A 20,850-nucleotide genomic window follows, 5' to 3' on the forward strand; every position below is an offset into this window, starting at 1 on the left:
ACCTATAGCTAATTTACGTTATTTCGAAAAGTTATGATTTGACAGCGTGATATTCATGTACAGTTAATTACAGGGCTGAATATAGCGTGCCACCGACCCGTGGCTTATAATTTACAACTTTGGACTTTTATCTGCTTCAATCTCACAATGATAGAGGGGTGACCACGGAAAGATCGATATTTTAGTCAAAATAAGTATACAAAGATGTTTTTAACACATTACTAGGCAAATGAATGATAAACCAACAATGACAAAATTAATTTATTATTCATAACGGATAAACCATCCAATTACGCAGTGAAGCTAAAGAAAGATACAGAGGCTTTGCAGAAGCATTTACACATCATCTAAAGTGAGGCCGATTATTTTGCTTAATATGTTATCCGACATCTTAAAAGTAACAAATTGTATAATTATGTGTATTATACATAAAGTAATGTGCTTTTTAAAGTAACTTATCAACATAGTAACGGACAAAAATTCCTATACCTTTAATAATTAAAGGCATTTTTCCACACTAAGGTATTTGTTAAAATATCTATAGGCTAAAAGGATTACTTTATTGGAAGAAACATTTTTTTACTGTTTTACACCTCAACTATCATTTGTTGAATATGATTTCCTTCTATTTATTTTAATCAATTTTTGACACAGTTTAGTTTCAATAATTTAGTAGTTACAGGTGTCATAGCATGTATAATGTAGCGTTGAAGGAATGATTATATACCTTATTTTAGGCTTATTATATTTTTACGCTTAATGTTTTCACTTTATCAATAACATTACATTTAATAAAATTTGACAAGTAATAGCTACATTTAGGCCTATGTATGCATTTTAAAAGTTCATAATGCCCAAAGAAATGTTAATTTGTTATATAGGTAATGCTGGCAGTTTTACCAGACGTATAATAAACAATTAGAAAACACAGAAGTACTGAAATTATTTGTGTTTAATATAGATTTTGGATATAAAGTATTTTTATTTAGACTATTTATTCAATAATTTTCCCCATTCATTGATTATTTAAATATTTAATGATTATTACAATTTTTAATTTTCATGCCATAAATATTCAATGATTGAATTTATACTTTTTTCAATGCAGTTAGTTGCAGCCTACTTGGTTTTTAATATTAGATATTTTGTCCCTTAATAATAGTAGGATTGTAATACTTACTGACAGTATATTTAATGGACTTTGGAGATTAATTTGGGGACATTAAATGAACATATTGAATCCGGACTTCTTAAATATTTTATAAAGCTTTGTATGGACTTAAATGCATTATGTTTTAAAATGTTACTGTACCTCCTACTAAATAATGTTTTGTAAAGTATAGCAATAGTGGGCTGCTTAGTACTTTCAATGAAATTCGTCATTGTATTAAAAAAACCTATTTATATACAAGATCATTGACTCATTAAACCACTTACAAATCTACTCTAACTAAGCTAAGAGCAAGTACATATTTATATATTTTACAGTTATTATTTACAGCTTTATTAAGTCTTTAAGATTCGCCATTGTAAAATGTTAACCAGTTAAATAGATCAATAGCTTTTGCATATTTTAGCTGAAACCAATCATTACTTTTAGTACAAAGGGAACCAATTTACATAAGCTACGTAACAAGTTCTAATCACGTGACCAGTAGAAAGAATGACGTCACCATGAGCAGAAATGTCACACTCGACCTTGTAGTGCTGGAGACTCCTTTCACTAAAACATAAAGTGTCATTAAGAATAATACTATATGGGTAAACAAATAGTTCATTAAAGCTGTATGGAGTTACATAATAAATTATGTTTTATGTAAATTATGATGTGTTTTAAAGCAAAGATACAGGAATAGTATAATTTAATACTACTACTATTGAGGTAAATACTAATACCTATTATAAAGTAATATATTAAAGTACAATATATTAATTAATTTAAGTACAATATATAATTAAAGTACAATATATTAATTTTAGAAATTGTAAGCGCTAATAAATGGTTGTCAATATCATTGAAAGTTTTAGAGTTTACGACCCTACACACAATATAGTTTCTTATGGTTTTATATTCGACTCTAAGAATTATTTTTAGGAGTCCTTGGACCCTAGATGTTTTAACTCGTAAAACCTTTAAGAAACTACAAAGAAAATTTTTAAACCCAGAGTGCCCTAGCTGTTTAAATCATAATGACTTTGGTATTGAAAAATATGTTGAGACGATAAATAACTCTTCAGCAGATGTTTGAAGTTATCAAAACTAATATTGTTCTTTAGGTTGGCAAATCCAAGATAAGTTTAGCCCCCATGGACTCCCATAAACTACAAAGAAAATGTTTAATCACATACTGCCCTAGATATTCAAATTGCAATCACTTTGGTGGTACTACAAAATATTTTGGGGTGATAAAGAGCTCTTAGAAGCTGTTTTAACTTATTCCAAGAAAGCCGCTAGCCTACAAGGACTCTATACTAGACTGCCAAATAACTTGTAGCAACTGATTTCATTTGAAATAGTTTGTAATTTACGCAACCTTATTGATTGGGTTATTTAAATACTATATACAACATGACACACAGTGTAACACATTTTAACTATCGTGAGGCAAACTTTTTTTTAGTTTTGAATAGTAACAAATAAAAAGCATAAGGCAAAAACGTTAAAATTGTTAGTGTTCAAGCAAATGAATTATGAAGACCAATTAATATTAGTTCAAAAGACCAACTTAACTCAAAACCTACCGAAAAACAGAGCCTCCCTGTTGTAGTCCAGAGCTGGCGGAGGCCCGGAGGCGGATAGACGCTGATGTTGTAGCACGGGGGCGGGTGCCGGGACCGTGGGGGTGGCGGTGGAGGTGGAGATGGTCGCTACACACCTGACCTGGAGGCGGCCCTTGTGGAAGTGTTCAGGTCCCACCTGGAACCTCAGACCTGCGGTGGAAGTCATCAGCCCGTGCTGCTGCACTACCGCCTCGTAGTCTGGCCCCACCTGAAGACATAGGATGACAAGCTTAACACGTAATAGAAGGACAGAATAATTGGGTCGTGTTTAAGTTTAAATTTCAGACTCAAATAGGTTCAATCTTTTATAGTCGGCTAACTCTATCAAGAATTATTTCTTTGCTAAAGAGTGTATTGTGGTAAATGGGAGAATTTAATTTGGAAACTTAACCGTTCGGATCTACTAATTACAATGTTAAAATCAATGGATCATGTTTTGATGAAAGGTTTCTTGGGCTTTTATTATATTTTATCCCAAACGTGCGGTTAAGGGGGTTGACACAACTTTATAACGCTGCTGTTATGTAATATCAGAACACTTTATCAGTACTTTATTTCTGAAATATATGACAAATATCCAAGTGTAAAGCCAATTTCTCAATTTACATAGTATTTTTATAATATATTTTAAAACTTGTGATTGTGATTCTGCATTATTATCTAAGTCTAAAAAATTACGAAGTTTTTTTATTAGCTAAAGAATTTTAGTAAAACATAATGTTATTATTAAATATACTGAAAATGTACAACATTTGGTCTTCAAATCGATTGTACAACATTAAATATTTGGCCTATGCTTGATTTATACCGTAAGTCCTTTACGGTAAATGCATGGACAAGATGTTTTATATACAAGATACTAAAGCTAAATCTCCAACACAAATCCCCAACGTGGTGTCCTATATTTATTCTACAAACTATCTCCAGGCTTAGCAAACTTTAACGAATAATTTGTTAACTAAGTCCTCTGAACATTTTAAGGAAATAATGACCCATCTTTTTAGTGTGGAAGATATAATTTCTTATACAAATCCAACTCAACTTTTGTCCGTAACCAAAGTTGTTATGAGGCATATACTAAGCGTACTATTTTCCTTATTAGGATTCAGCAACCGTTCAAAGTGTTTGGTGTACATATAGATTTTTCTGTTTATATTTAATAACATTGTAACTGTTTAAAAAAATATCATAGTTTCGGATATTAAATAATAGCTCTTAAGTAAAAAAGAAATTACAAAATTTTAATAAAATAAACCCATTTAGTTTGACAAAACGTGTGCGAGTTAAAGTTAACCAGCACAAACCTGAGACTCTTTTTTCTTCCTCATAATATATGAGAATAATTATAGTAATTTTTAAACAGGTAATTGTTTTACATTTTTATAAGAAAATAAAGTTGTTTTTTCATACCTTGGAAATAATGATTACTGGTGGGTATACTAAGAGTGTGGTGAGTAAAAAAGCGCAGAAATAATGTTATTTTGAAACAAAAACACTTGTTTAAAACGAAAACCAAATAGTTGAACTAACCACTCACCAGCTCGTCGTTGACATACCAGCGCAGTCTAGCAGGAGGAAACGACTTGGCAGAAGTACAGTTAAGGTTGATCTCGTCTCCGATTTGGTAGTTGCGCTCTTCTCCTGTGATCTCAGGGCCGTCCTGGGGCAGAGCTGTGGGAAATACATTAAATACAATAGTAAATATATGAAATAGATACAGCATAGGAACAAAACAAGTCAATGTTATTGTATTAACAAATTTTTAAAATTAGTAGTTTTGAAAGAGTTTAGAAGTTTCTGAAGTGATTACAAAGTTAGGAAAATGTACTTGTCAACCCTTTTTTGACTAGACATTGTGTACAGAACATTGTTTAAATTGTAGAACTAAGTAACAATGGCCAATCAAAAATAAGAAAAATTATCTCTACAACATTATACTTAAGTTCAATCTACATTTCGGAATATACTACCTTTAATGTAGATAAATTTACCATGGGAAGGCTGTAAATTATCCCAGAATCTAATTGACAAAATGAGAAATATTATTTGAGATTATTGACAAAACTAAAACCTAAGAACGCGTAGAAATATGGAACCTGTTTTCTGTTGTTGGAAATGTAAATGTCCATCAAGTGGTTCAATGATAATTGGCCAAAAAAAGATTTTTTTTTTATAAAGATGTGTGGGTGTGTATATAAAACTACGAGGAACTTCTAAAATATCTATAAATAATGCTAATAAGGATCAAAAACGTTTGAGAAAACCGCAAGCCGCACATCCATCAACCACATACTTTAACACATACGAAAAATATAATTCAATATTTCATTCTAGTTAATTGTACACAAAAATCAATAAACATAGTATTTTCTATAAATCCTCACCTAAAGGCACAAACTTCAATTGAAGGCCTGCATTTGATCATAATTAAAATACTGAAGATGAATCAGCTGTTAGATTTGTTTTTATTTATAGATTCATTGATTACTTTTCCCCGACTTAATCTTTCGATTCTCATAATAGATGTTTTAAATAATATATAATAGAAGTTATTAGTTTTGATCCTTAATGCTTAATGCAAATACACGAGAAATTTGTATAAAAATAAGCAATTAATATGATTGAGATTCACCTGTATAATTTTCACGTTAAATGTGTGTAATTTTGCTTAAAATACATTTATAGACCCAAGTTATTCTCTTATGTATCCTTGCCAGGTATCAAAGCACGCGCACATCAACTATCCTATGTTATCCTAAACCTCTAGCTTTTGCTGGACAAACATAATCACGTGTCGTCATGTTGAGGCAAAGTGTTTAGGGGAAGTGTTTCATCAGCCTAACACATGTTCAATGTCATGTTCCTCATGTCAGTTTGCATATCATGCATACATGCATGCACAGTTGAGCGTGTTCTCAGTAGGTAATTAAATCTGTTTGCATGTTTTACTTATTCCAACACTAACTTAAAACGGCAAGATTGTGTTCGATACTGAACGAACAGCCATTGTATAGACATTTCTTGTAAAAGTGATTTAATATCCACCCCAGCAAAGTACATATTTAACAAAAACTCAAAGGGAAAATAATAATTAATGGATAAATAATCTTCCTCCATGGAGCATATTTGGAGGAAATTAATTCCAGTAAAGGGTCAAAGTTGTTTTGCTCATTTTATTCAAATTTGTTGTTGTAATTTAATGATTTAGAGAATAAATTAGGTAGTAATAGTTAACATTATGTTAATACACTTAAAATATAGTTCCAAGCCGAAAACAACTAAGATTCGCCAACTAAGCCTCTAGGTAATGCTATTTGAAAAGAGTTAAGCTAATGATAATATGAAAGATCAAAAGTTTCATCGGTAGCAATAATAAGGCATATGCATAATTGCTCCTATAATTTACTATTTGATGGTCCTGGCAGTTAGTCAAATAGATATTGTATGCGGCTAAATTCTAATAAAATTTTGTTGTTTTTTTTTAGTTAAACAAATACAAAACAAATCCCACTTACCTACTACATTCATCCTGGACTCGCCATGCACTGAGGAGAATGCTGGGGCTTCTGCAGACACTTCACATCTGTACATACCACTGGACCTCAGGGGCACGTTCCTTATAACTACCTTCTGGGCATCCGACTTGTGGTGCTGTAATAAAAAAGTTCTTAAATATATGCACAAAATTGAAATACAACATTATGCATAACATGTTAAGGCTTGTAATGTAGAATAAAAGATTACTATAAACAATTTCTTATTTTATGCGGAAGTAATTCCTTGAATTCGTAGAAGAGATGAATTTATGTTTGAAGTTCACTTTTATATTGGTAGGTTTCATTTTAATATGCAACTAAAAAAAAATTGATCTTAAAATAACACAGAAAAAAATAAAACTAGATTTTAATTACATTTGCCCTCTCTAACAGCAAGACAGTTATTTAACATACGATATATATTTTATTTTATGGCCACCCGTTGAACCTAATTTTCAAAGCTCAAAAAAACCATTCGAGAAAGATAAAAACCCGTAATCAGACAAATTGGACTGACAAAAAAAAACCAAAACTACGACTTAATTCTTGTGAAAGCCTCAAATACTTGTAAAATTTATTAGTATCATAAAACGTAATGTGTTAAACTGTTTGTGTTATTCCAGATTCATAAATTTGAATTATATCCCCAAGACCCCCCCCCCTAGAGATTCCACACAAGATGGCAAAATGTACATAGAGATCAGTCAGAAAAGGTTATTTTGTTAAATGTTAGTATACTCTTAACAGGATCTCCTCAACTCGTCATTATTGTAAAACCATTTTTGTTGTTAGTTTCTAATTTGTTAAAAATACCAAATAAATATATTTTCCTACAATGCATTGTACGAGTTTAAAACTTCCCTGCCACAGTATCTATTACTTACATCGACATTTATTCCGTCTATATAGTACGTGTGTTGGGGAGGATTGCCTCTCGGAACGTATCTGTAGAACTCATCATGGTCCTTGTACCAGGACACAGAGTATAGTCTGTCTCCTTGAAGATCAAACTCACAGAGCAACTCCACAGGGTCTCCTCTCAGAGTGTACTGTGGCACTGACACTCGCACCATCTTGAGACTTATACCTCCTGTAACATTGAACGTATCTGTAGAACTCATCATGGCCCTTGTCCCAGGACACAGAGTATAGTCTGTCTCCTTGAAGATCAAACTCACAGAGCAACTCCACAGGGTCTCCTCTCAGAGTGTACTGTGGCACTGACACTCGCACCATCTTGAGACTTATACCTCCTGTAACATTGAACGTATCTGTAGAACTCATCATGGTCCTTGTACCAGGACACAGAGTATAGTCTGTCTCCTTGAAGATCAAACTCACAGAGCAACTCCACAGGGTCTCCTCTCAGAGTGTACTGTGGCACTGACACTCGCACCATCTTGAGACTTATACCTCCTGTAACATTGAACGTATCTGTAGAACTCATCATGGTCCTTGTACCAAGACACAGAGTATAGTCTGTCTCCTTGAAGATCAAACTCACAGAGCAACTCCACAGGGTCTCCTCTCAGAGTGTACTGCGGCACTGATACTCGTACCATCTTGAGACTTATACCTCCTGTAACATTGAACGTATCTGTAGAACTCATCATGGTCCTTGTACCAGGACACAGAGTATAGTCTGTCTCCTTGAAGATCAAACTCACAGAGCAACTCCACAGGGTCTCCTCTCAGAGTGTACTGTGGCACTGACACTCGCACCATCTTGAGACTTATACCTCCTGTAACATTGAACGTATCTGTAGAACTCATCATGGTCCTTGTACCAGGACACAGAGTATAGTCTGTCTCCTTGAAGATCAAACTCACAGAGCAACTCCACAGGGTCTCCTCTCAGAGTGTACTGCGGGACCGACACTCGCACCATCTTGAGACTTATACCTCCTGTAACATTGAACGTATCTGTAGAACTCATCATGGTCCTTGTACCAGGACACAGAGTATAGTCTGTCTCCTTGAAGATCAAACTCACAGAGCAACTCCACAGGGTCTCCTCTCAGAGTGTACTGTGGCACTGACACTCGCACCATCTTGAGACTTATACCTCCTGTAACATTGAACGTATCTGTAGAACTCATCATGGTCCTTGTACCAGGACACAGAGTATAGTCTGTCTCCTTGAAGATCAAACTCACAGAGCAACTCCACAGGGTCTCCTCTCAGAGTGTACTGTGGCACCGACACTCGTAATATCTTGAGACTTAAACCTCCTGTAACATTGAACGTATCTGTAGAACTCATCATGGTCCTTGTACCAGGACACAGAGTATAGTCTGTCTCCTTGAAGATCACTTAAACCTCCTGTAACATTGAACGTATCTGTAGAACTCATCATGGTCCTTGTACCAGGACACAGAGTATAGTCTGTCTCCTTGAAGATCAAACTCACAGAGCAACTCCACAGGGTCTCCTCTCAGAGTGTACTGTGGCACCGACACTCGGACCATCTTGAGACTTATACCTCCTGTAACATTGAACGTATCTGTAGAACTCATCATGGTCCTTGTACCAGGACACAGAGTATAGTCTGTCTCCTTGAAGATCAAACTCACAGAGCAACTCCACAGGGTCTCCTCTCAGAGTGTACTGTGGCACTGACACTCGTACCATCTTGAGACTTATACCTCCTGTAACATTGAACGTATCTGTAGAACTCATCATGGTCCTTGTCCCAGGACACAGAGTATAGTCTGTCTCCTTGAAGATCAAACTCACAGAGCAACTCCACAGGGTCTCCTCTCAGAGTGTACTGTGGCACCGACACTCGTACCATCTTGAGACTTATACCTCCTGTAACATTGAACGTATCTGTAGAACTCATCATGGTCCTTGTACCAGGACACAGAGTATAGTCTGTCTCCTTGAAGATCAAACTCACAGAGCAACTCCACAGGGTCTCCTCTCAGAGTGTACTGCGTCACTGACACTCGTACCATCTTGAGACTTATACCTCCTGTAACATTGAACGTATCTGTATAACTCATCATGGTCCTTGTACCAGGACACAGAGTATAGTCTGTCTCCTTGAAGATCAAACTCACAGAGCAACTCCACAGGGTCTCCTCTCAGAGTGTACTGTGGCACTGACACTCGCACCATCTTGAGACTTATACCTCCTGTAACATTGAACGTATCTGTAGAACTCATCATGGTCCTTGTACCAGGACACAGAGTATAGTCTGTCTCCTTGAAGATCAAACTCACAGAGCAACTCCACAGGGTCTCCTCTCAGACTGTACTGCGGCACTGACACTCGCACCATCTTGAGACTTATACCTCCTGTAACATTGAACGTATCTGTAGAACTCATCATGGTCCTTGTACCAGGACACAGAGTATAGTCTGTCTCCTTGAAGATCAAACTCACAGAGCAACTCCACAGGGTCTCCTCTCAGACTGTACTGCGGCACTGACACTCGCACCATCTTGAGACTTATACCTCCTGTAACATTGAACGTATCTGTAGAACTTATCATGGTCCTTGTACCAGGACACAGAGTATAGTCTGTCTCCTTGAAGATCAAACTCACAGAGCAACTCCACAGGGTCTCCTCTCAGACTGTACTGCGGCACTGACACTCGCACCATCTTGAGACTTATACCTCCTGTAACATTGAACGTATCTGTAGAACTTATCATGGTCCTTGTACCAGGACACAGAGTATAGTCTGTCTCCTTGAAGATCAAACTCACAGAGCAACTCCACAGGGTCTCCTCTCAGAGTGTACTGTGGCACTGACACTCGCACCATCTTGAGACTTATACCTCCTGTAACATTGAACGTATCTGTAGAACTCATCATGGTCCTTGTACCAGGACACAGAGTATAGTCTGTCTCCTTGAAGATCAAACTCACAGAGCAACTCCACAGGGTCTCCTCTCAGAGTGTACTGTGGCACTGACACTCGCACCATCTTGAGACTTATACCTCCTGTAACATTGAACGTATCTGTAGAACTCATCATGGTCCTTGTACCAGGACACAGAGTATAGTCTGTCTCCTTGAAGATCAAACTCACAGAGCAACTCCACAGGGTCTCCTCTCAGAGTGTACTGTGGCACTGACACTCGCACCATCTTGAGACTTATACCTCCTGTAACATTGAACGTATCTGTAGAACTCATCATGGTCCTTGTACCAGGACACAGAGTATAGTCTGTCTCCTTGAAGATCAAACTCACAGAGCAACTCCACAGGGTCTCCTCTCAGAGTGTACTGTGGCACCGACACTCGTACCATCTTGAGACTTATACCTCCTGTAACATTGAACGTATCTGTAGAACTCATCATGGTCCTTGTACCAGGACACAGAGTATAGTCTGTCTCCTTGAAGATCAAACTCACAGAGCAACTCCACAGGGTCTCCTCTCAGAGTGTACTGTGGCACCGACACTCGTACCATCTTGAGACTTATACCTCCTGTAACATTGAACGTATCTGTAGAACTCATCATGGTCCTTGTACCAGGACACAGAGTATAGTCTGTCTCCTTGAAGATCAAACTCACAGAGCAACTCCACAGGGTCTCCTCTCAGAGTGTACTGCGGCACTGACACTCGCACCATCTTGAGACTTATACCTCCTGTAACATTGAACGTATCTGTAGAACTCATCATGGTCCTTGTACCAGGACACAGAGTATAGTCTGTCTCCTTGAAGATCAAACTCACAGAGCAACTCCACAGGGTCTCCTCTCAGAGTGTACTGTGGCACTGACACTCGTACCATCTTGAGACTTATACCTCCTGTAACATTGAACGTATCTGTAGAACTCATCATGGTCCTTGTACCAGGACACAGAGTATAGTCTGTCTCCTTGAAGATCAAACTCACAGAGCAACTCCACAGGGTCTCCTCTCAGAGTGTACTGTGGCACCGACACTCGCACCATCTTGAGACTTATACCTCCTGTAACATTGAAACATGGCAAAGTTGTTTGACCCTTTTCCATGAATCTATGAATATACGTTATTAGACCAAAAACTGCTGATTCCTAACTCGTATTTCATTCATGATTTGGTCAAAGTTTACCTTTCTAGCTTTATCATTTTACATTGAAATTAGACTTATAACTACATATGTCATCGTATACAATATTACTGATGGTTTTATAAGCTTGAGACTCATAACTCCTGTGATATTCTCACTATTGCATTGTAATACACTCTTTGAATGAATCGCAGTGTGTATACTACCTTTTTACCAACACTTAAAAAAGGAATCGTTATATTTCCTGTAACATACAAATTGAAAATGGATTACTGTAAACACATACACTGTCATACACATATTGTTGCTACAATTATATATTTTAAAATTAGACCTATTTACTACTCTTTAATATTCTCTACAAGTAAAAGTCTGTTTCAGTTTACAATACGTTTTTATACTTCCAACTCTTTGCGACTTATACTAATAGAAATTGTATTCACACCTCGTTTAGAGTGTACTGATGTTACGCAACACTTAAATTGAACTAACAGTCTACACTAAAAGTACAGTATCTCGGAGTATTATTAATGAGCAGTGAATAAAATGTATCGACGAATGACTTTTATTGAGGTGAGAAGACTGATGTTTTTAATTACAACTTTACTCGCATGTGAGCTAGACTTCATTGTCATTTTTTATAAAGATCTGCGCAAACTTCAAGAAATGAAAACGTATACTTAAGTTAGTAACTAAAATTCTTAAAACTAAATTATATTATTTTCAAGAGTGGTTAGCCTCCGGATTACGTATGAATATTTATAATGATTTAAATGCCTGCGTTCAGAAGATGGTTCCTTGTGAACTGAAACCATAGTTGCCACAAGCAGCATTTTGGATTACTAAATGCAGGTATTTAAACCATTATATTAGTTTAGTCCCTATTTAACATTTCATACAGAGGAATGTATTATGTGCAAAACCTAAACTGTAATAAATCAAACGGTACATAACTTGTGTACAAAATTGTCAAATATCATTCATGCAATGCAACGTTAGACCAATCCAAGCTAACATCTGGATGATTAAAGTCAGAATTGTTTTGCCCGACCGACGCAGAAAGCACCGTAAAGTTTTTACGACGACAAACAAATGTAAAATTGACGCCTCAACCCTCCAGAGCCACGGTAATATACGCGTCTTAAAATTGTGAATGCAAAATTAATCCCATCTTGTTTTCCGTAGTTACAAAACATGGCAATGAATTACAAAAACATTAATTAAACAACAGTTGCAGTTAATTAATTAAAATATTTACTTTAAACCTGTATATACACTAAATATTTCCTTCCTTCTCTATTCATCAACCACAATTATTAAAAACACATTTTGGTCCGTTTAAATACATATACTGTTTGTGAAGCTACCGAACTATAAACATGAAATACATTTTCTTGTTTTCACCTTTTTCAGGAAATAGGGTCTCCAAAATTATTCATACGGTACCGTTATAGCAGTTAGTTCTATTTTTTGCTTAAAACGATTCTCTTTTACGAAATCATGGCAATACAAATCACGTTCCGATAATTCCTGATGGTCGAAGATTTCAGACAAAATGTCGAGCAGATACGTGTTGGTTTTACCAAATATTGGTGGAAACCTCTCCTACTTCTGCATACAATTCATCAATGAGGTAGAATGGTTATAAACAGTTTCCACTAAACGTATTTTAACTACTGATTATGGTAATTGATTTATTTAACAGGTTAATGCTAAATATTAAAGTCGTGTTTTTATTTGATCAATTATATCAAGTTAGTTTTAGACCATTAAAGGTCAAATTATGAAAATAATTTGCTCAAAGTAAAGAATCACGTGTACAGAGTAATCTATGCTTCTCAGCTAACGTGTCAGAGACCGGAAGTGGAAGTATGGGTCTGCGTGGATCACGCGAGTAAGGGTAAAGATTTTAGAAATAATTGAGGAATTTTATTAGAAAAAAGCAAAGCAATTCATCCTGAATAAAGATAAAAATTTTGAGGTACATAATTTTTTGCATACGGAAAAATTCCAGTTTATTAAGTTAAAATAAACATTAAATAAAAAGAAAACCTACAAAATAGTTTCGACTTATTTGGATAAATTAAATGCAGTTTAGTAACCGAGTCTTAAATATTATAAATAAGGACTACGAACCATTCTATTTTTAGCCAAGTTAATTCCTTATACGGAACCAAATATTGTATGTTTACGGCGTTGATAAAAATAATAATAATGTGTCAACAGTTGAATAAAAGTCATTATTATCGCAATAAAATGGTCCTCGTTTGCTGACAACACAAAAAAATATAATATACGGTTACGGGAAAACAATTATTTATTCGTCATTAATTTTAACGGATAGAAACAAAACACAATAAAACTAGTCACATTATGAACCAAAAGATTAAAAAATGAGTTTTTGAAATAAATTAAGCTATCCGCGGATACAGGATTTGAATTGTTATGGTTATTTAACAACATTCGTCTAAAGTTACTAAATTGATTAATTATATAGATAGCCTAAAGTATAAATAAAATAATATAAATATAGCATGGACTTTAATATAAAATAAATATGTTATTAAATAATACATGATTTCGGTTGTAACAACATGAGAATGATATCTGAAAATCTAAAATTCAGGTTGAGCAGTTTTTTGTAAAACTGCTCTGAGAGTGTCAAGTTTACTAAGCACGAATTTCACCTAGACTTGTTCTATTGCCATGGACTCACAGGACATATCTTATGATTTCAAGCAACTAAAAAATAAAACTAATACTTATTTTACAAAAAACTATGAACGAGTTAAGCAAACTAACACGTAGGCCTACTTTCTCTTATTAGCTTGTTAACAATCCTAATAATAGTTAAGTGATGGGATTACTTACACATTTTTATGGATAAAAACACGTTGCAAAAACCGTTGAATATTGTTTACAGTTTTAGGCTTATTTTAGCTCATTTTAGCTCATTTAAGTTAAAAGGACAATTATATCCTTAATCTTGATTTAAGGCACGATAGCAGATTTTGTAAATTCAATTTTTTTTCTAGAGATACTATAGTTTAATACGCACATACCAAATGTCATCAAAATAGGACCATACGTGAAGTCTGTAACTGTGTACATATCTATACACAGAAACACACATACATACACACAAAAAACATACACAGTGTTACACACACATACATTACTTCGAAAACCAATTTTTGGAGTTCCAAAGCACCTGAGACAATTAAGACCTGACTGAAAAATGTTGATGAAAAAATTACTTCCACCCTAACCTATATATAGGGGGGAAAGTAAAAGGATCAGTACCAAGAATAGGTGTCATACTATATATATGAACAACGATAAAAGTTATCTTTCCTTAAAAGAAATATTTTAATTCTCAAATTCGTGCTCCACGCTAAGTCATACCTCATTTCCGGTCTGTTCATCAGCACTCGACGAATACATCTCAAGCTGGATGGATATTAATAATCATAAATCTTGGATTATATTTATATATTATCTTCAAATATACAAAAATAATAATTCTAACACGTTCTTTACTTCAAAATTGTAAATCAATGTAGTGTTTATATTCCATATTATAAGGGTCATGCTGCCAACTCTTTATTGAAAGGTTTATTAATAACTCACTTGAGGATTCAATAATTCGTTACTGCATTGGTAACATAATTTAAGAATGAACCGGGTTAATGACCCTTACGATTTATTTATGAATAAAACTTTATAATGTTAGGTTTGGTACAAAAAAGCAAATATGCAGTATATAAATGCAAAGCCTTCAAATGTAAAGAGTGGATAGCCTTCAAATCTTTTAAAATAATCAAATTAACTACAGTCAAACTAGCCATTATAATAATAAAATTCTATCTTTTTTTATAATAAAATGGCATTACCAGGTCCCAAGCGTTATTCTAACAATAACCTACGTCTGAACGTTATCTTTCAACAGTAAATACTGCATGTTAATGGTTACTCTATTGTAATTGCAGCAGATATAATTGTATTAGCCATCTTGCACACATTTAGCAAAGTACTTACAAATCTATTCACAGTATTGGTTGTTACAGTTGTTAAATAAATCAAATGCAGATTCAAGGTACTGACTGCAAAACTTGTCGTTAAAGCCTTGAATTTTCCAATTCTACGAATATTTTATGTAATTTGTTTATTAATTTGCAAATCTCCTATGAAAATTGTCTGTTCCTATAACAGTATTTGAGTATTATAAATGTAACTTTTATCAAAACAAAATATAAAAAACGGATCATTTATTTATTTTCTTCTTAATAAATTTTGTTCTGCTTTAACTGTTTATTATATGATTAACTGATAGAATTACACCACAGCATAATTACGGCACGTTTCATTGTTGTTTATTTATTGCTAACTAAATAAATTTGGAGCTTCAATCAAACCATCGAAACATGGAAATATTTTGAAATTGTAATTACATGTTCTGTAGTTGTATTCATACAAAAAGGTGTTGTAATCTAGAGTAATTCAATTAAAATCTGCATAGTTCCAAAATTCCCTGACCAAGCGGGGTTTATCTTTATGTACTCAGTGTTCCCGGTTACATGAGTTGCCAAGCGAAAATAATCATCATATCGTTAGTATTACGAAATACGTTAATTTAATTAATTAAGTTAGTAAATTGATTGTATTACAAAAGAAGACAAACTTCCTTAGCAAGTTTTTTTACTTATTTGTGTTGAAAGATATTTACAGATTGTTTACTTGTTACTGAATTTTAAGTAGTAAATTTCGAGAATAATTACATTGTTTTACGATAGCGAAACATCGGCAGTGATAGAGAAATTCTTCCCCCGGAAATAGGTTAGGTTAACAATTTTTAGGTCAACTACAACAATGAATCTTGGCCGATACGTAGTGTAGCCGACCACGGGGGGGGGGGAGATTTCCGGGGGAAATTTATATTATTTAATTATTTATTCATTTTTTTATTTATTTTATTTTTTTATCATTTTTATTTATTTATTTATATTCTGGATGTAGAATTCCAGGAATAAAATTCCAGTGTCAGATTTATTGAAATTTTGATTAATTAAAACCGTTAAGTTAACCATAAAATTTGATTAAAACAAAATAAATAATAATTTATCCGACCTAAAATTCCGCGTCGCGTCTACCCCCATATCTGTACCATCAAAACGGCGCAGGCTCTATTTCATGTGTCTGAATTTCCTGGGGTAGATTTCTGGTGACCCCATTGACATATTATCACAAAAATAATTTACCACTACAAAATTGACGTGTAGTAAAGTAAGCTATACAACATAAGCTGAGGGCTCATGAAACTTTGGCCTTGTGCTCAAGTTATATTTCCCTTGATAATTCCCCTCTAACACTTAGGGACGTGTTCACAAGATATTGTACCTGCATACTAACACGAAGGCAGGTATATTAGTATAAGGGTAGTTTCAGTACACGAGACAAAATTATTATTAAAACAATAACTAGTTAATATTTTTACACATTCTTGACTAGGCTTTCCCGAAAATGTTTTATTTTTATTTGTATATTACTTCGAGCTTGGCCAAGGGATTGCGATGTGTAAAGCATACTCCCTTAGATAAAATCCTTTAGTGATTGAACAGTGTTTGAACCCAGGACTGGATAACCACTGCGCCCGGTCGCTATCCGTATAATTGATTGCCGATTTATTAAGGAAACAATCTATATAATTTTAAAAACTGTATGTTTGTTCAAAAAAAAAAAAAAAATACATCTTATTAACTTTAAATAAAATTTAACGCTAATGGTGTCACTTAAATATTAAAACATTGCATTTTTAGCAATCTCTAACGCCGGAGTGTTTAATTGTAGGGTATAAAAGGATGTATAATAATATAAAATACACTTTTAATTAAAACCCATTATCACCATTATTTATATAATTGGTATAACACTAAATTATTAAATTACTGAATTAATTAAATATATGGCATGATTAAATACCGGCAATATTTACAATGTTAAAGCCTGAGTAATATATAAACGAAAGTGCAAATGTTGGTAAAACTATGGAATATATCACATCGTACAAGTCAAAGTTTTGAGTATTCAAGTCACAAATTCGGATCAATTTGTGGAAAAGATGTTGCATACGTGACATGGTAAACGAAAAGTAATTCTGTACACGACTCTGCATATTTACTAAGTTTTGACATGATGATACGTCCGTGCCTAAAGTTTATATTTTAGTTGTTAATCAGTTGGAAATCTAACAAAAATCATTCAAAGTGTAAATTAAATATCTACATTTTGTCCAAAAATAGTTATTTGTGTAACTAGTGGTGAAAGTGGCACTTTGCTGCACACGAGAGCAATGTTTAAACACGCCTGCGGCTCGTGCGGAATGATCACGAGTGCAGCAAAGGCCTTTTTCACTCGTGTTACACATTATATTTTTCCTACAGTTACTATAAAGCATATAAATAATTAGTCTTTCAAACACTATACAACACGTTTTTAGGTTCAGCTGGCAACACAAATGGTGCCCTAGAGAAAGTAGTACCCGCGGTCCGTATCACTCCGCTATTTTTCCTCGGCAAGAAATGGGCTCCGCGTTTAGAGAATATTATAGTTCCGTATGTTTTTGTAATTTGAATTGGTTTCCGCGCCTAAAAAATGCTTTAAAGGTATTTTCCTGTTTGTTAAGATCGCAGGAATGTTTTAAAAACGTTTAAAAGAAATGTCCAGAAAGTTCAGAAATACCGAAACTATAAACAAGAAATGACAGGTTAAATCGTAGTTATAATAGTCAATCAGCTGCTCATAGCATTATTATCTTTAAGTGTTGCCAACCTATTTCTAAGCGTACACGGATTACGTGCATAATAGAACCACGCTGTTTTGTGTTGTTTCGTTGGAATCCTGATGTGCGGCAAAGTATAAACCGTACGACAAAGTATAAACCGTACGGAAAAGTATAAATATGCAGCAATTAGCAGCTTTCTGTACTATAAACAGTACATGAAAGCCAACTTTGTCGGGTGACTGTAGGAGAAATATGTGTTTGCACAAAAACATAGACGTCTTAATAGAAATAGTATTTATATTTTTTTTTTGTTTTTAAGGAACCAACGTGTATCTTATTTTATCAATGTTTCAAGTAACAAATTAGAGCATGGCAAATTAATATAAATTGATTGTATCTTCGAAATAAGGCTTTATAACCGAATGGGAAAAGATACTTAGAATTAAAAAAAACTCTTTATCATAAAATAAGTAACACGAAATATATTTTAAAATATACATTGAACTGTTAATTTGTGAGTTTTTATTAATGTTATTTCTGTGGTCTAATACGACATATTTTGGAATAGGCTCATGCTCTATTGGTTAGTATTGCAATTATTTTATTTATAAACAGAAACTCATTTAAATGAAATTTTAAATAAGCTTACAAGGATACCATTCAAGGCTATACATAGTTTTATTTTTATTTTGAAATAAGTAATTACAAATTTTGAATCAGTCAAAATATAATATGCAGTATGACATAATTGGTAAGTATGTTTTAAATATTGACTTCTAAAAAAAGGTTATTGATTATTGTAATACGTTTCCTCAATTAAAATAAACGACATGAAACAAAACATGGGCCCAACCCCATTTAGTGAATTATTTATTCCTACATTAGTATGATTATATAAATACTAGGGAAATTTGTAAATGTTCAAAAATAAACAATAATAATATTAATTCATTTGTGGCTGTAATATTTTGCCATCTCGATGTGCAATTAAAATAATTGATCCAAATACATACAATTAAGATTAATAAGCCTTTACTTATTGTTAAGGTTTTACTCGCAGAAGATAGTTGTGAAAACCCTATATTACACTTGGAAAAGCGAGTGTCAGTTATTTGGCTTCTGTGCGGCTGAAGTATAAAGTTACATTGTAAAGTGATAAACACATGATCAATTAATTAAGCCAAGTGGTGTTTAGAACGGACGAATCAACCTTATGAAAGCGATGACACTAATTAGTTTTAATCCACTTTGTAACATGAACTCTAAGCTACTTAAACTAATTATGTAGGGATCGGACTATTATGTAAATTGATCTCGCTTTAAAAATGTGTACATTTCAGTTCCATCAATTCCAAAGGGTCTAAACCAGGTATACAACAGTTACCTCCTTTAATAACTAGTTACTTTGCTTCATGAGTTAAGCTATGTAATCAGTCGTTATTAACAGAAACAAACACAAACAAACTGAATACAAACAAAAATTGTTCTAATTTTAACTAAATTAATGCAGTTTATTTTTATCTTAAAATTACGAAATAAAAAAAGTGTATTGTTTGGATTACCTAAAGAGAAAACAGTTCTTCGCTTAAAGTAATATACTATCAATATTTATGCAAGTAGTGCATTTAGCAAGTAGTGTATTCAATTATTGACCATATAATTTTTTTATGTAAAGTAAAATAATCAAATCAGCCTAGTCTTACTAATAAAAAGTATGTAGTCTTAAGTATATAGTAAATACTTTCTCATTAAATCTTTATAAGCCTTTGCAAAAGCTAACTTGGCATATTAAATACTACTTATAGCGCAGAACTTGTTTTCAAATTTCCGTTTCCAGTTTAATAAATAGTACAATATATGGATAATGTTTGGATTTAATGATGAATAATTTGCTCTGTATCAAATTAACCTTACATAGTAAACACAGTGTATTATTTATGTATGTACATTTATTTATTTATTAAATTATTAATTAATTAATTTCTTTGTTTGTTACATATTTATTACAATGGCTTCTGTATTATGAATAACATTTTGTATAAAACTAGATTTATAAGATGGCAGAGGCTGAAAATTGTTAATAAGTAATGCAAATTTAAACTATGAATTAAAACTAATAAATTTATTATCACATTTACTAGAATGAATTTGAACTTTCAGAAGCATGGTTAAAATCAAGGGAAGATTTCAAGGAGTGTATTAAAAACTTGACTATCAAAATAAATGGTGTTTGGTAATTAGAAGTACCGTATCATTAATGTTCATCCTATAGGTGTAACTATTTGCTGGATTTCTAGTAACCAACCACCATGATCATCCCCTGATAATTAGTGACGTCACGTTAGTTAACTGTCTCTACACCACCTGGGACTGACCTGTTTATAGAATTGCTTGTGTGAAAGCCGGATTATTTATCCTCTCTGCAAGGTTGACTAATGTTACAATACAACAATGTTATAAATAAAAGTGATGCACATATTTTTTTATAGTTTTTACTAACGTATGTGTTATTTTTTCATATTCTAAACTGTTGTCTATTTCAAATTTTTAACGTTTTTTCTGGATATCACAATACATATTCTTCTTATTATTTTAATAAAAATTGGTGAAAAATATAAAGAACCTGAAATGAAACATTTTATTATTTCTATAATCCAAATAATTATCGCTCTTTAAACAGATTCATTTTACTTAGAGGAGATGAAATAATAAATTTCCTAGATTGATCTTAGTGCATTTGT

At 33.4% G+C, this 20,850-nt stretch overlaps 1 protein-coding gene across 1 annotated transcript; it reads right to left on the bottom strand.

The window, feature by feature from the left end:
• Window positions 1-288: 288 nt before the first annotated feature.
• Window positions 289-7,604, bottom strand: LOC129002286 (uncharacterized). Its single transcript, XM_054429972.1, has 6 exons — window positions 7,496-7,604; window positions 7,202-7,425; window positions 6,297-6,432; window positions 4,319-4,452; window positions 2,743-2,989; window positions 289-1,723 (listed from the first exon to the last, which is right to left on the bottom strand). The coding sequence occupies exons 1-6, from the start codon at window positions 7,602-7,604 to the stop codon at window positions 1,644-1,646; spliced, it is 930 nt and encodes a 309-aa protein (XP_054285947.1). The 3' UTR covers window positions 289-1,643.
• Between the last annotated feature and the right edge of the window lie 13,246 nt (window positions 7,605-20,850).

Source organism: Macrosteles quadrilineatus, unplaced genomic scaffold (assembly GCF_028750875.1).
Source record: "Macrosteles quadrilineatus isolate MER2022 unplaced genomic scaffold, UCM_ALF_1.0 Scaffold_9__3_contigs__length_116548681, whole genome shotgun sequence".
Lineage (NCBI taxonomy): Eukaryota > Metazoa > Arthropoda > Insecta > Hemiptera > Cicadellidae > Macrosteles > Macrosteles quadrilineatus.

Coding starts and splice junctions, on each gene's coding strand:
- LOC129002286 (XM_054429972.1), bottom strand. CDS start 7,604: ATGATGAGTTCTACAGATACGTTCAATGTTACAGGAGGTATAAGTCTC. Junction 7,426..7,495: donor AGACCCTGTGGAGTTGCTCT/GTGAGTTTGATC, acceptor TGAGTTCTACAG/ATACGTTCAATGTTACAGGA. Junction 4,453..6,296: donor GTCCAGGATGAATGTAGTAG/GTAAGTGGGATT, acceptor TATTTCCCACAG/CTCTGCCCCAGGACGGCCCT.